Genomic DNA, 16393 nt, shown 5'->3' with positions numbered 1-16393 from the left:
AAATAATTCATTCCTTTCACAAAGAATTGTTTCCTTCGCCCCTCTGAGAGACACAGATACACCCACGCCCCGCCCCCACACACCGTTACCACACACACAAACTCTCTCTCTCTCACACACACACACACACACACACACCCCACACCCCCTCGGAGGCATTCCCTCACAGCTCAGGACTCCAAGAGCACCCACAGAGAGGGGCCATGTGGAAGGGAAGATATCAGGGTCAGCCATTCCCAGCAAACTATAGTCTTGGGCCTTTGGAAGGGGGTAGAAGAGGAGGGAATAGAAAGAGAAAATGAGGAAAAGTCAGGCGGTATAGAGACAAGAAGGGGGGGGGGACAACGGGGTACCATCAGTACCTCACCTTGGGCCTTAAGACATGTCCTCACCGGAGCCTCTCCCCATCTCCCACCTGCTCACCTGATTAGGCCTTAACCCAGTCTAGCTCTCTAACGTGATGGAAAATTCAGATTTCCTCCCCTTTCCAAAAGGAATGAGCATTTCTTTTCTAATCCCTCAGTTGACCATCTCGTTGGTCAGCTTCCCTGTCCCGTCAAGATTCTCACTGGGGCTGGTCTTGACCCCCTGAGTTCAGATCTCCAGGCTATGTCTCCACCGACTCAGATGGTTTGGTTGCAAAGGACCGGGAGAGTGTGAGGGCACATGTGGAGTTGTGGGGGCACTCGGTTGTAGAGATATGGAGTGACGGGAACATCATGGAGGTACCAGAGTGCTGTACTGGTGACTTGAGGTTTGAGGGTGGGTAGAGGTAAAGGGAGGTGACAGTGACTTGAGATTTCCTGGGTGGTTAGAGGTAAAGGGAGGTGAGTGTGACTTGAGGGCTCAGGGGTGGGTAGAGGTAAAGGGAGGTGAGGGCGACTTGAGGGTTCAGGGGTGGGTAGAGGTAAAGGGAGGAGAGGGTGACTTGATGGTTCCTGGGTGGGTGGAGGTAAAGGGAGGTGAGGGTGACGTGAGGGCTCAGGGTGGGTAGAGGTAAAGGGAGGTGAGGGTGACTTGAGGGCTCAGGGGTGGGTAGAGGTCAACGGAGGTGAGGGAGATTTGAGGGTTCAGGGGTGGTTAGAGGTAAAGGGAGGTGAGTGTGACTTGAGGGCTCAGGGTGGGTAGAGGTAAAGGGAGGTGACAGTGACTTGAGGGTTCAGGGGTGGGTAAAGGGAAATGAGGGTGACTTGAGGGCTCAGCGGTGAGGAGAGGTAAAGGGAGGTGAGGGGTACTTGAGGGTTCAGGGGTGGGTAAAGGTAAAGGGAGGTGACAGTGACTTGAGGACTCAGGGTGGGTAGAGGTAAAGGGAGGCGACAGTGACTTGAGGGTTCAGGGGTGGGTAAAGGGAAATGAGGGTGACTTGAGGGCTCAGCGGTGGTTAGAGGTAAAGGGAGGTGAGGGTGACTTGAGGGTTCAGGGGTGGTTAAAGGTAAAGGGAGGTGACAGTGACTTGAGGGTTCAGGGGTGGGTAGAGGTAAAGGGAGGTGATGGTGACTTAAGGGCTCAGGGGTGGGTAGAGGTAAAGGGAGATGAGGGTGACTTGAGGGCTCAGGGGTGGGGAGAGGTAAAGGGAGGTGTGGGTGGATTGAGTGGTGGGTAGAGGTAAAGGGAGGTGAGGGTGAAAAGAGCTCAGGCGTAGTTTGGAGTAAAGGGTGGTGAAGATGACCTGAGGGCTTTTGGGTGGGTAGAGGTAAAGGGAAGTGAGGGCAACCTGGTTGGGTAGTATCATATGGTACAGTCTGTCATTGTACAGTATAGTATGGTAAGGTACAGCCTGTCATTGTACAGTATAGTATGGTACGGTATGATATGGCCTGTCATTGTTCAGTATAGTATGGTATGGCCTGTCATTGTATGGTATTGTTAGAAATGGGGTCTTTGGTTGACAGTCAGGTTACCCTCTGTTCAAGCAAGGACCCTCACTCTAGTCAGGGTAAAAGAGAATCACCCTCAGCTAACCCCTACTTACCCCCTTGGTAGCTTGGCAGAGCAGTAGGCTTACCTTCAGAGTGCTAGGTGTAAAGTATTTGTACCAACACACACAGTAACTTAATGAAACCACTACAAAATGACAACACCAGTTTAGAAAAATAGGAAATATTTATCTAAACAAAACAAGACCAAAACGACAAAAATCCACAATACACAAGTCAAGTTATCAATAAAAATGCAAAAAGAATCTTTAAGTAATTTTAAACACACACTAGCGCTGCTAGCGTGAAAATGTACGTGGTGCGCGTCAAAAATAACCCCGCACGGGCAAGCGTGCGTCAAAAATAACCCCGCACGGCGGTACGTGAGTCGGAAATCCAGCAGCACGATGTTCCGAAAACCCCGCAGCGCAGTTTGTGATCTCCCAGCCTCCGTCAGCAATGCTGCGCGTCGTTTCTCCTGCTCTGTGCGTCGATTCTTCGTTCGCATTTCCTGCGAGCGTCTTTTTTCTAGCTGCGGAGCCGGCGGCGCGTCGTTTTTTCAGCCGCAGATCGGAGTTGCGTCAATCTTTTCCCCACACAGCGCTCTGTGCGTGGATTTCCTTGTCTTTAGGCTGCCAGCTTCTCTTTTAAGGGTCCCAGGAACTGGATGGGCACCACAGGGCAGAGTAGGAGTCTCTCCAGAGACTCCAGGTGCTGGCAGAGAGAAGTCTTTGCTGTCCCTGAGACTTCAAACAACAGGAGGCAAGCTCTAGATCAAGCCCTTGAAGATTTCTTCTCAAGATGGAAGGCACACAAAGTTCAGTCTTTGCCCTCTTACTCTGGCAGAAGCAGCAACTGCAGGGTAGCTCCACAAAGCACAGTCACAGGCAGGGCAGCTCTTCTTCCTCAGCTATTCAGCTCTTCTCCAGGCAGAGGTTCCTCTTGGTTCCAGAAGTGTTTCTAAAGTCTGTGGTTTTGGGTGCCCTTCTTATATCCAATTTATCCTTTGAAGTAGGCCTACTTCAAAGTAAAGTCTCTTTTGAATGTGTAATCCTGCCTTGCCCAGGCCAGGCCCCAGACACTCGCCAGGGGGTTGGAGACTGCATTGTGTGAGGGCAGGCACAGCCCTTTCAGGTGTGAGTGACCACTCCTCCCCTCCCTCGTAGCACAGGTGGCTCATCAGGAAATGTAGACTACACCCCAGCTCCCTTTGTGTCACTGTCTAGTGTGAGGTGCAACCAGCCCAATTGTCAAACTGACCCAGACAGGGAATCCACTAACAGGCAGAGTCACAGAAATGGTTTAAGCAAGAACATGCTCACTTTCTAAAAGTGGCATTTTCAAACACACAATCTTAAAATCAACTTTACTAAAAGATGTATTTTTAAATTGTGAGCTCAGAGACCCCAAACTCCACATGTCCATCCGCTCCCAAAGGGAATCTACACTTTAATCAGATTTAAAGGTAGCCCCCATGTTAACCTATGAGAGGGACAGGCCTTGCAACAGTGAAAAACGAATTTAGCAATATTTCACTGTCAGGACATACAAAACACATTACTATATGTCCCACCTTAACCATACACTGCACTCTGCCTAGGGCCTACCTTAGGGGTGTCTGACATGTAAGAAAAGGGAAGGTTTAGGCCTGGCAAGATGGGTACACTTGCCAAGTCGAATTTACAGTTAAAACTGCACACAGACATTGCAGTGGCAGGTTTGAGACATGATTACAGAGCTACTCATGTGGGCAGCACAACCAGTGCTGCAGGCCCACTAGTAGCATTTGATTAACAGGCCCTGGCACCCCTAGTGCACTTTACTAGGGACTTACTAGTAAATCAAATATGCCAATCATGGATAAACCAATTACATACAATTTTACACAGAGAGCATATGCACTTTAGCACTGGTTAGCAGTGGTAAAGTGCTCAGAGTTCAAAAGCCAACAGCAACAGGTCAAAAAAAAAAATAGGAGGCAGGAGGCAAAAAGATTGGGGATGACCCTGCATAAGCAAAAAAGTCCAACACATATGATATATGGCCTGTTATTATACAATATAGTATAGTATGGCTCGTCATTGTACAGTACAGTATAGTATGGTATGGTATGGCTTGTCATTGTACAGTATTGTATGATCTGGCCTGTCATTGTATAGTATAGTATGGTATGCCCTTTCATTGTACAGTATGGTATGGTATGGCGCGATATGATATGGTATGGTACGCCTGTCATTGTACGGTATGGCCTGTTATTGTACAGTATGCTCTGTCATTGTACAGTATGGTATGGTATGATATGATATGATATGGTACGGCACGGCTAGACATCATACAGTATAGTACGGCCTGGCCTGTCTAAGACCTATCTGCTTACTGAGGACGCAGGTAAGGCCAGGTCCCTCATTCTACATGGGGCAAACTTACAGTGGCCGTACTCTGGGTGCGCCCATTTCAGTGGAAATTGCATCAGCGTCACCAGAGGTTTCTGCAGGAATCCTGTAACATTTATTTCAATAATGTATATTTCAATTTGGTTGTGTTGTCATCTCAGACTGACATTCTTACGTTATCCATGATAATGATTAGTACATGTTAGTCTCAGTTTTTAGCTTCGCCACCTGTACAGCGTTCCAAATCCTATTTGATCACCTTCAGGCTCCAGTAAACTACAACAATAACTAGAACAGAATCATGTCCTTGCTGGAGCATTTTTAATAGATTTTATGGTAATAATAACAATGTTCATGGATGGAGGCTCAAACACATTTTGGGTGGAAGGTTCCAAGACTCCACAGTGTCACAGTACCTGGAGTGGGTGGACTTGAGATGCCACTGGGGCCCCTCTTGGAGATGCTGAACAGAAGTATATCATCAACTTTAAACTTTACACATTATCCTCAGTCAGTATGCAGTGTCTTGGACACACCACAAGGGATCTGGTATTCTCGCTCTCCATCTTCCACAGATCCTAGTGCTGCGGACGAAGAACCACTGGTCTCTCTTCCCATCAACAATTGGCACAGAAGGGTAGAGATCTCTCCTTCAGCCTCACATGGCTAAGATTTGGCCAACTGCAGGGATCTCTCCAGCTCCTGTAGCTGCATGGTCCCTTGCGTGACCATCATACGAATCACCGCCTGGAAAACAGGAGCATCGGATGAGAATGTTGCAAAGTAACAGGGTTATAAAGAAAACTGTAATCATTTTAATTATTGATTCAGGGTAGAAAGGTTCAATTGCAAACAGCACACAGTGATAGCAGGCAGCAAGGTGGGTTCCCTCAGCTAAGAAAAGCCAATGTAATGATGTGGAAAAAACACAACACTTGCTGAGGGGAAGAGAAACAGAAACGGTCCATGAGGCATCTGTTTGTTTTTTTCTTTTAAATAAAGTTTTACACAGCAACAACTTATCCCAAGGGCAATAGAGCACTTTAAATAAGTGCCAGATTACATTATACACATTTTTGACACTGGTAGATTAAGTGATTTGCCCACAATCACAGGATTTTGAACCAAGCCAGGATTTAAAACCTACTTCCCCAACTCCATAGTTTATGTGTCCTCACAACAACCATAAATAGCAAAAGCTCATCCTCTTTGTCTCTTTAGGTTTAAATCTTTTTTTTATTATTAACTTTTTCACACGGATTGATCACACACCTAAGATGAGGAATTGGACTCATCCTGGTACCCTATCCAGAGACCCAACAGATGGCTGGTCCTCAAGGCTGCTCCAGGGTCCCACCAATGAGAATGTTCATGAGATACTACCTCAGCATCTTGAGACCTTGGAACATATGATCTCTGTTTTAGTCCATGGCCAAATCTCATCGAGCCATCCCATTCTGATAAGAAGGTTGAGACCCCTCTTTCAATGCCAGCAGTTAATTTCTCCATTCCCTGCAGTTCCCTCAGCACCCAATCTGTATTTGTAGGAAGAGTTTCCTTAACTTGTGAGTCACAACTACCTACTTCGCCACTGGATGCACTTAGGCCCTTTGTTTTGTTCTTGCCAAAACTCAAATCTATACTCTGGGTTTCCAAGGAAAGAAATATGGAATCTCACATCTGTGCAGAAATGCACCACCTCCGAGGGTACCACCAACTTCACGCAGCTGCACAATGGTGGAACAGTGTGCCCCCCAAACCACGCACACAGCTTTTGTATTTTCATTTGTCCTAATATATGTGCTTTAAGAAGGGAGAACTACAAAGCATCATCCTGTGAAATTATTCTCCCCCCTCAGCCAACCTACTCAAGCTGTGTTCTGCCCCAAGTGTCTTCCCTAGCATCTTGGACAAGTTCTCTCTCCAATCCAATTCCACATCTTTATTCAGCAAAAACGCTGCGAAAGTAATAAAACACATATGAATAAAAAAATAAAATCTCAAGCTAAAATTGAAGGTACAAAGTTCATAACACAAAAGAGCAGCATAGTAAAGGGATCAATAATAAAATCATACAAAAAAGACCTCGCTTAGGCAGCACATGCACTGTTTAAGTCTCGCCAAGGTAACGCATGCGCTGCCTCTACGAGACATGCTGTGTCTTCTCTGTGGGCATTCAGCACCCCCACTAATTTTGATAAGTTTGTTTGTGTGCCTTTTGATATTCCATTAATTTCTGTGGTGAATTGTTCTCATTTGTCCCTCCTTTCGGTGTGTTGTTCCTGCCCATGGCGACTGGCCATGTTATATGTATTATTTCGCTTCTTTCTATTTTACTTACTGCTCAGGAACTATTTTTTTAAATCCTGAACACCTCAGTACCTACGAGCTTTCATCTTGTCGACTGAGATCAAATGTTAGAGGCTGCTTCTTTGAGTGTGGGTCTTTACTGTGAAAGTGAGAGAACCTGTATTTTCTTTTGCTTAATGTAAGGTTGCTTTGTGCATGTTTTTTTTTTTAAACTATACGATTTGACAGAATTACTCTTCTGTATGTTCCGTGCGTTATGGTTGTACACACTACCTTGTTTGTGTCTGTTTTCTTTTAAATATAATATTTGTTGGAATTACTCTTTTGTATATTTCGGCCCTTACCGTTTTATGTATTGTTTCTTTATATTGTTTTGTTTTGCTCCGTTTTTTAAATATGTTTGTTAAGAAAGCTGCTGAGCAGGTCGCCCCCTCCCGCCCCCATGTCAGAGCCATGGCATCCGAAGAATGCCTCTGCCATGACCATATACGGAGAAGGAATGCGCGGGTGCTAATCTCCCTCCACCCGCATCACTGCGGGCGCTAAGGATAGCTAGCGGAGGGGCAGGCCAGGCTCCCCCATGACATCTTAGAGTACTTTTAGCATTCCTGATTCAGTACTGGGCTGCAGGAGACAACGTATCAGCCCCTGCTTTGTGTGAGCAGTGGTGAGGGGCTTCTTGCCTGCGCGGGAACATGCCAGTCACAGGTGACACCTGTAGGATTCTGGCCTTGTGTGTGGTGGACACCTACACCAGGTCCAGGCAACCCCTATACATTAGAGAAACAGAGTCTAGGAAGCCAGCGCTCTCTAGTGATAGCTGTGATGAGCAGCCAATACTTATCTAGGAAGAGTGTAAAGCACTTGCCATACCACAACAGTCCCCAAGTACACACTATATATACACAGTAAGTATTAGAAAATTAGCATAAAGAGACAACAAGCATTGGTAAGAAATAGCAGAAAGCAGCTAGGGCACTGTTGGAGGGGAGGGGGGTGTAACAAATATTAAAATAGTGGAATGCCCTCACCCAAGGATGTGGAATAGTTAGAAGGGAGCTGGGAGACCTCAGGATCCCCAAAGGTGAGTACTTAGATGACCCCCAGTGACCAGGAGAGCAGAGGTAAGTTACCTAGCCTTCCCAAAGGCTAACAAGGGGGCTTGGGAAAGGAAGATTGCAAGTCCAGGACCAGTCCAGGGGAACCTAATGGTGGATTCCAGACGAAGATGACCTGCAAAAGAAGGGGACAGAGTCCAGTCCTCGCAGGAGATTCCTCCTGGAGCCAGACAGCAGAATATCTCAGCAGCCAGACAGCGTTGTGTTTGGTGCCTGCAGTTGCAAGGGAGTGACTCCTTCACTCCAAGAAAGATTCCATCTTGCTTCTTTGGTGCAGCTGAAGTCTTGCCAACCCCAGAGGATGCACAGGTGTGGAAATGTTGGAATTGCTGGAAGGAGCCAGAGAAACAATGTTGCAAGGTGAGGTCGTCTCAAGGCGAGGTCGTCTCGGGTGTTGCAGGCTTGTTTGGTTGCTGTGAGGTCGTGCAGCAGGTATTCCGATGGCCAGGAGCAGAAGATGTCGATGCAGAGGAGTCCTGGTGGAGTCTTGCAGGCGAATCTGGGGACCCACCTGCTAGGGAGTCCCTAATTAGCCTTTAACAGTGTGCTTGGTCACTCTTCAGGGTGACCATGTATTAGAGGGGGTGACGGACATCAGTCACTTGTTCCGACCAACCAGATGCTCCCAGGGGCGTCTGCACATCTTGATGGCAGAATAAAGCGGCCACCTGGAGGAGCTCTGGGCACCACCCCTGGGGTGGTGTTGGACAGGGGAGTGGCCATTCCCCTTTCCTTTGTGTGCTTTTGCACTTGAGCAGGGACCAGGGGTCCCTGGACTGGTGGAAACCAGATTATGCAAGGAGGGCACCAAATGTGCCCTTCAAAGCAGGCTGGTGGAGTGGGGAGGCTACCCCTCCCCGGCGTTGTAACACCTGTTCCCAAGTGAGAGGGTGTTGCCTCCCTCTCCCACAGGAAATCCTTTGTTCTGCCTTCCCCTGGAGCTGGTTAAGCAGCAGGAGGGCAGAAACCTGTCTGAGGGGCTGCAGCAGCGTGGGCTGCCCGCAAACTCTGGAAGACTGGTAGGAGCAATACTGGGAGATCCTCTAAGGAGCCCCCAGAGTGCAAGGAATCATGCCACCAATACTGGCATTAGTATTGGGGTATGAATCCGACCTGTTTGGTACCAAACATTCCTAGGTTCAGAGTTACCCTTATGTAGCTGGACCCGTGTACTTGCTGTAGCCAGTCCGCAGGTAAAATGGTTTCCCTGATCTTACGACGTCTAGTGCATTGGAACTGGAGTTCGCAGGGGAACCTTTGCTCTTGCAAGGGTGCCCTCACACACAGGAACCTTCACCCTGCCCTCCGGGTTGAGTTACAGTGACCTGGTGCAGTGACCACTAGTGAAAGGGTGCATGCACCTTTTCACACAGGCTGCAATGGCAGGCCTGCAGACACAGTTTGCATGGGTTCCCACGGGCGGCACAATACATGCTGCAGCCCATGGGGGACCCCTGGTGTACCAATGTCCGGTGCCTAACTACCATATACTAGGGACTTACAAGGGTACACCAGTATACCAATTGTGGGGTGTAAAGGGTACCAAAAAAAACAAATTTAGAGGAAAGAGCACATTCACTAGGATCCTGGTTAGCAGGATCCCAGGGAAAACACACTGATAAACAGGCAAAAATAGGGAGTAACCATGCCAAAAAGAGGGACTTTCCTACAACACCAACCCCAAACTCCTGTCTGCCATCCCACTCCCAGCTCCTGTCCCATCAATCACTTGCGGAGAGTGGGGGACCAGATCTCACACAAGCAACGTTAAACCACACCCTGACGAAGATGAGCGTGTCACTAGCAGCCTGTCCCCGGGTGTCACCCTCTAAGAAGCACCGGTCTTCTGGCACAAGAGGAGACACAACTCCTAACACCAAGGCAGGAGAGGCCGGTGGGACAGAGAGACTGTGACTTGCATGAAAGGGCTGATACTGCAGGGCCACTGGAATGATGCAATTGTGCAGCTGGCCCCAAGAGCCACCTTCCCTTTGAGCCTCATCTTCCTCCCCTCTGGAGCTGCAACCCTGCCGTCCCTTACAAAAATTATAATCAAGCCTAAAGCAAGGGAGGCCCGAAAATCTTCTTTCAATCAATTTGGCTTGGATGTAAATATGAATGGTAATCAGCTTGTATGTTCTCCTTTTGCTTCACATGCGGACATTTCTTTTCTTATTTTTACAGTGCTTTTTCCACTCCTCCTTCACATTCAAAAGCGTTCATAGACCGGGCACAGGTATTTGCGATATCAAGGAATTCCAAAGAGTCTGGCGAGGAGAGGATCTTGGTACAAAACTGGGGGAGAGGAGTGGTGGGGCATTGGTGCCGTAAAGGGGTCGAAGTGAGAGTGTTGATAGGAGTAGAGCAGACCATAGATAGGTGAAGATTGTCTCCATGATGCATTGGGCGCTAGCATATGGAGATCTGAGGGGGGGGGGAAGCAATACCCACAGGAGGTTGCTGCACAGTGGGATGCAAGCACGGAGAGGCTATAGAGAGAAAGGCAGAGTTTACTTGGTTAATGACAGGTGGACATGTAAGACCTGTGGGGGCTTCTTTGATCTTCGGGGGCATGTCGTGGGCCCCACATTTCCTCACAATAATTTGAAGCTTTTCCATGCCTCTATCCTGCAACTTTTCACTCTTAGTTTTGTATCCCCTTGCTGTGTTTATTTTCAACATAACTTTTGAGCACACTCCTCTCTGTGATGCTCCCTCTTTCCGACACCTCCTGATAACTATATCCCCACTTAAGGCTTCTTTGCTACTTTCAGTTCCCTTTAATTGTGCCCACAATGTATCTGTAAACATGTACGTAACAATAAAAGAACCATGCCATTGATCAACATTAAAAATATTGAATTCCATGTACTGTTCTGAGATACCTTAAGGTAGGTTGTTGCTCTTTGTCAAGTATTTTGATATTTATTTAAATGTTACCTTTCTTTAAAAGAAAATGGTTTACAAACAAGTATTAGCAAAGCCAGCATGTTAGCTATTGTTTTCTAAACATGAGACCTATTGGTTTTGCCAATGTTTGTTCTAATAGTTAGTGCCCTTCTAATAGAATTTAGCACTGCATAACTAGTCTCTATATTGTAAATACTCTGTAAAAACATCAGGCCTTCCTGATGTCCTCTCAATTTTAATCTATGTAAAGCAGGAATTGCAAATGAGTGCCTGGGTTCTGCAGATACAAGACAACAATATAAAGCAACAATTGCAACAATGTGGGTGGATCGTGTGACCGTACACATTGTAGATGGGAGGAAACCTTAAAATGTATCATATTAAGGGCCTGATTACAACTTTGGCAGAGGGGGTTAATCCGTCCCTAATGTGACAGATATCCCGCCCTCTGTATTATGAGTTACATAGGATATAATGGACTCGTAATACGGGGGGTGGGATATCCGTCACATTTGGGACAGATTAACCCCCTCCGCCAAAGTTGTAATCAGGCCCTAAGCCTCAAAAGATTAAAGTAGCAACGAAGCATGGGGTTCGAAAATGAAAATAAGTAAAGTTATAAACTGTTTGTAGTCCATACCCGTACATCTCTAACAACTGACACCAACGACTGGACCCTTTCTAGCCTTTGATCCATACAATGCTTGCGTATTATCAAACAGTTCCTTCAGGCCTATTATCTCAAAGGAATTTTTCAGGAATAAGATCCAAGGGATCCAGGCCCCCCATCCAAAGATAAGCAATCAGAAATGCAGGATGTGACCACGCCGGCCTCCAGATTTCTCTCTCCAATGTGCCTCCTCATGGTGTTTGGGCTGCCAGCTTCTCCCTTCCGTCCTGCACCAGTCAGATGTAGAGATGTGGTACCAAACAGGTTGTTAGATTCTTACCTTACATTTCTCAAAAAGTCAACAAATTTACTAATACAAATGATTGTCTTTCCTGAGAGTAAATTCCTTGTCCAGCATGGTTGGCATGGATTCCCGATTGGCCGGGCCACCACAATATTTTCTCCCAGTGTTAAAATTCTTTGAGTTCCTGTAGATGTGTCCACTAGTCTGTCCTGTTTCCTGATCGATAGGAGACTACTGGTGAATGTGTGATCTTAGAGCACCATTGTTTCATGATCTCCTTACGACAACTTTTAACCATGCACCATAGAAGAGGACAGCACAAACATCTGGGGCATCCAACACCCCATGTCTGCCATCATGAAATCCTTAGTGCTTCCTTTCTCAGATAAACCCCTTGACTGCCGCATGAAGGGATCTAAGGATTGCACATGGAAGCGTCTGCACCACATATTATCCTGGGTAATGTACCCCCTACACTCCAGAGAAATTAAAAGAAATCTGACTGGTCAGAGTGATTTGGAGAGGCAACAACTGATCCAATCAGGACACCAGGATGCTCCCAAAAAGACTTGGGTGTAGATTCAGAAGGGAGATGGACTGTATGCCCCACGCTCCAACTCCGTTCAGTAGCAGTACATACACCAAGTCACTGATTGTGACTGAAGGCCTGTAGCAGCACTGTTAGCATTCAGGTGTGCTGTATATAGAAATATGGGCTCCAGGCACCTGACAGAAGGACAACTGCTCTTGAAGGCTCAGTCATCTGGCAAAAGTGCAGTCACTCAGGTTATCCAGCTCTTACAGGCTCAACCTATTCTACAGGTTATGGAGCTCTTATAGGCTCAACCATCTGACAACAAAGTGATCAGTCTACACAATTGAGAAGTTTGCCAACACACGTGTTTCAGCTAGATGCAGCAGGTCAGCTCCTTTGGTCTTCAGCAGGGAAGTTTATGTTTTTTGCCTGGTCTTTTTGAGCACTCCTATGAAGTGACATTCAGGGACGCGCATTCATGATAGACTGGGGAAAAACACCATAGGGCTTGCCCGCTTATGTTGTGACTATTATGCAAAAGTAATAATTTGAAGGGACACTCTGAATGCACCTACCAACGTTTTGAGGCATTGACCAATATGGCTCTGGTTCAGTGTTCCAGCTTTGTAGCGGCACCTGGGCAGTGCCTTGAGAGGATGAGAAAGGGTCATGATCTAAATAGTTAAGGGCATGGTCTAAATTATATTAAGCAGATTCCTGTGTTTCCAGATTGCCATCTGGCCTGCAGGCATATTAAGCAGGTATGTATATCAAGCAGACCCCTGTGTTTACAGCTTGCCATCTCGCCCGTAAGTATATTAAGCAGGTATGTATATTAAGCAGACTCCTGTGTTTCCACCTTGCCATCTGGCCTGTAGGTATATTAAGCAGACTCCTGTGTTTCCAGCTTGCCATCCAGCCTGTATATATATTTTGCCGACTCCTGTGTTTCCAGCTTGCCATCTGGCCTGTATGTATATTAAGCAGACTCCTGTGTTTACAGCTTGCCATCTGGCCTGTATGTGTGTGTGTTTTGCCTGTAAGATATGTGCAACCTGAGGGTTAGCAGCTACTTATGTCTAAAAGATCTCTGAGGCGCTACTCTGCTGTCTGGAGTCTAAGCATGGAAGAGCCCTGTAGATATAAAGGGCCTCACTACGACCCTGGCGGCCTTAAGACCGCCAGGGCCGCGGTGGCAGTCGGACCACCGCCAATGTGGCAGTCCAACAGCCACATTAAGACCGTGGCAGTTGCGCCACGGCCGGGCCGCTAGCACAGCCACTTCTCCTCCACTGGAGGGGCTGTTGGTCCTAATCAGCAAGCAAGGAAGCAGCGCTGCCCTGGGGATTACGAGTCCCTTCTCCGCCTGTGATTACATGGCGGTAGCACCGCCATGTAAAGGCTGGCGGAGACGTGGTGCAGGGGGACCCATGGGGGCCCCTGCACTGCCCATGCACTTGGCCAGCCCCGTCGCGCTGCAAAGCAGGCAGTGAAAAGCACGATGGGTGCTGGTGCACCCTACACACTGCGCATTGCCGCCGGCTCAATTATGAGCCGGCGTCAATGTTGCAGGCTGTTTTCCCCTGGGGCAGCGGGAAACTCGTTATTGGGCCCACGGGAAGGCATCAACACTGGCGGCAACCTGACTGCAGGACTTCGTTGGATGGCCTTTTCCATCTGCCGAAGTCGTAATTAGCCCCAAGGTGTAGGTCGCCCGTCAAGTGTCTGAGCTTCGAATGTGTTTGTACCCTGAACACAGGATACACTGTATGATTTACTGTTATGAACCGACGAGCATATATTAATACATTACTATCATGACTAGTATGTTTTGTTGGTCTTTACTCGTTCATTACTCGAAAAACGACCATTGGGTCATCATGCACCACTCTATTTTAAAAATAACTTTATACTGGAATTGGACTGTTGGTGTAAATTGAAAGTATATGTAACCGGGCGCCTCCGGACGCCGGTTCCCCGTCGGAGCGAACGACCGCCGGCGGATACCCCGGGGGCACCCGAGGGATTCCTGACGTGATGACGTCCAACGTCATCCGTCAGACAAGGACAGCCGACAAAAGAAAAGCGCCGCGCGACCCAGAGGGAGACGCCGACGTCAAGGAGAGCCGGAGAGACGAACGCCACGGACCACCCAGAGAGAAGGGAAACCCCGCCGTAGACGAGGAACAACGGACGGAGAGCGAAAACCCTTGGGCGCCTCCCGCCCCTGCCGAGGCGAAGTCAGGAGATCCCCTACAAGCCGGCCACGTCCCTGAAGGGGCGTGGCCAAGTCAGGTACGAGCGTACCGGGGCTGGGGCTGGGGTTCTGGATGGTTGGCTGGGTTTAAGGGGGCTAAGAAGGGAGGGCTGAGGTCGTGCAAAGAAGGGGAGCCCATTTGAACAGGAACACCGTTAAATAAAGAATAACCACACCCTCCGTACCCAGACCAGTGAACAAACGTGTAAGGGGGTCACAGAAAGGGCACAACGAAGGGAAGTCACAAGAGAAAAGTGAACCCCACATTCCTCCACCTCCACAGAACCACCCCCCCCCCTCCTCCCACTCCTTACTAACCCCAATTAACCGTGTATAAATAATTTTCCCCACTTACCTGTTCCTTTCTCCTGCTTTATTTTTGGGAAATCCTGGGCCATGAGAACCGGGTGAACAAGACCTCTCCCTCCGAACCGGACCAGGCCGTCCCGGGGACACCAAGGAACCCTGAAAAGAAAACGGATTTTATGTTAGTTTTGGACTTGGAATATAACAGTTTGGCGGAAAAGTTAGTGCTATAATCCCAAACGAGCAAGAAAATAAACATACTACACCCTTAAGTGCCGCGTCTGTCACCTTCTTCCAATATCCCCTCGACTCGGGAAAAAGACCCCACCACAGTATAGAAATAGAAATGCTGTTTTACGATAGTACAATATGCTTTCTCTTAATGTATGTCACAGGATGTTAAAGATATCAGGTCTTTAGAACACTGAGTAGTGAAAATAGTACAAAAATGCTTTCCTGAAAATGATATGACACAACTAAATGAAATACTGATCTGTAAATGACTACACCCAACAGGGCAGCAGGACGATTTGTTAGCAGGGAGCTCTTCCGGATTACAAAGCTTCTCTTAATCTGAAACAGGAAGTGTGGCAGTGGTTAACCATGCAGCTGCTTTACCAAGGGCTTTGTCACACACTCAGAATTAAATCATACTGTCGACACCTCCGCACTTACCGTGGCCTGTGAGAAGATGAGTGGAACTGGGACCTGTAGGAGGCTGGCCTGGTTTGTAGTGGGCACCAAAGGTACGTACACCTTATACCAGGTCCAGTTATCCCTTATGAGCGAAACATAGTCAGTGTCTAGCAGCTTAGGCTGTCTAGAGGTAGCTGTAGCAGAGCAGCCAAGGCTTATCTTGGAGACATGCAAAGCTCATGCAATACCACTGGAGTCACACAGCACTTATACACATGAAAGAAAATACTCAGTGTTACAAAAATAAAGGTACTTTATTTTGGTGACACAAATGCCAAAAATACATTAGAGACTATACTCCCTTAGGAGGTAAGTAATATACACAATATATACACTAGTAACAAAAAACAGGTAAGTACGCAGTCAGAAAACAGTGCAAATAGTGAAAATCACAATGGGTTGCAATGGGCCTAGGGGGGACACAAACCATATACTAAAATAGTGGAATGCGAATCTCGGATTCCTACCTAGGCAAGTGTAGTGTGTAGAGGGGAGCTGGGAGTGTAACAAAACACCAAAAGTAAGTAATAGAACCCACCCCAGAGCCCAGGAAAACAGGAGTAAATCACAGTACGTTTCCTGAAACACACAAGAAGTTGTGATAAAAGATTATGCAAGAACCGTAAGAGACTGCAAGACACCAACAGTGGACACCGGGACCTGAAGACCTGTGGAAGAAGAGGACGAAGTCCAAGAAGCACTGAAGACTCCAGGGAGAACAGGAGCTCCTGCTAACCCGGATGGAGTTGCAAAAGAAGAACCACCAGTGAAAAGATAAAGTCAGTTATTCACCAAGAAGACAGATGTGGGTTCCTGGTTGGTGCAGAAGACGTCCCATGCCAGATGGATGATTGCAGTCTGGGTTGCGTTGCTGGATTCCACCCTTGGCACTGCCCGAGACCAGGAGGGACCTGGTGGCCTCTACCAAGGAGGGAGAGACAGAGGGGGCTCTCAATAACTCGGAGAGCCCTCAGAAGACCAGGCAGCACACACAGGAGTCCCACAGCATGGGGACAAAGAAGGTACAAATGGAGGCCC

The 16393-nt window shown here is 47.7% G+C and overlaps 1 protein-coding gene across 1 annotated transcript in view; it reads right to left on the bottom strand.

The window, feature by feature from the left end:
* Window positions 1–4622: 4622 nt before the first annotated feature.
* LOC138281243 (LYR motif-containing protein 2-like) overlaps window positions 4623–16393 on the bottom strand; it is a 106708-nt gene continuing 94937 nt past the window's right edge. The window contains exons 3-4 of the mRNA XM_069219565.1: window positions 14709–14818; window positions 4623–5056 (exon numbers count right to left, since the gene is read on the bottom strand). Coding sequence (XP_069075666.1) covers window positions 5050–5056; window positions 14709–14818 — 117 coding nt within the window. The 3' untranslated portion in view covers window positions 4623–5049. The remainder of the gene's footprint in view (window positions 5057–14708; window positions 14819–16393) is intronic.

Source organism: Pleurodeles waltl, unplaced genomic scaffold (assembly GCF_031143425.1).
Source record: "Pleurodeles waltl isolate 20211129_DDA unplaced genomic scaffold, aPleWal1.hap1.20221129 scaffold_73, whole genome shotgun sequence".
NCBI classification, from domain to species: domain Eukaryota; kingdom Metazoa; phylum Chordata; class Amphibia; order Caudata; family Salamandridae; genus Pleurodeles; species Pleurodeles waltl.
Note: the sequence above shows the minus strand (reverse complement) of the source record. Positions and strands in the feature narration are given on the sequence as shown.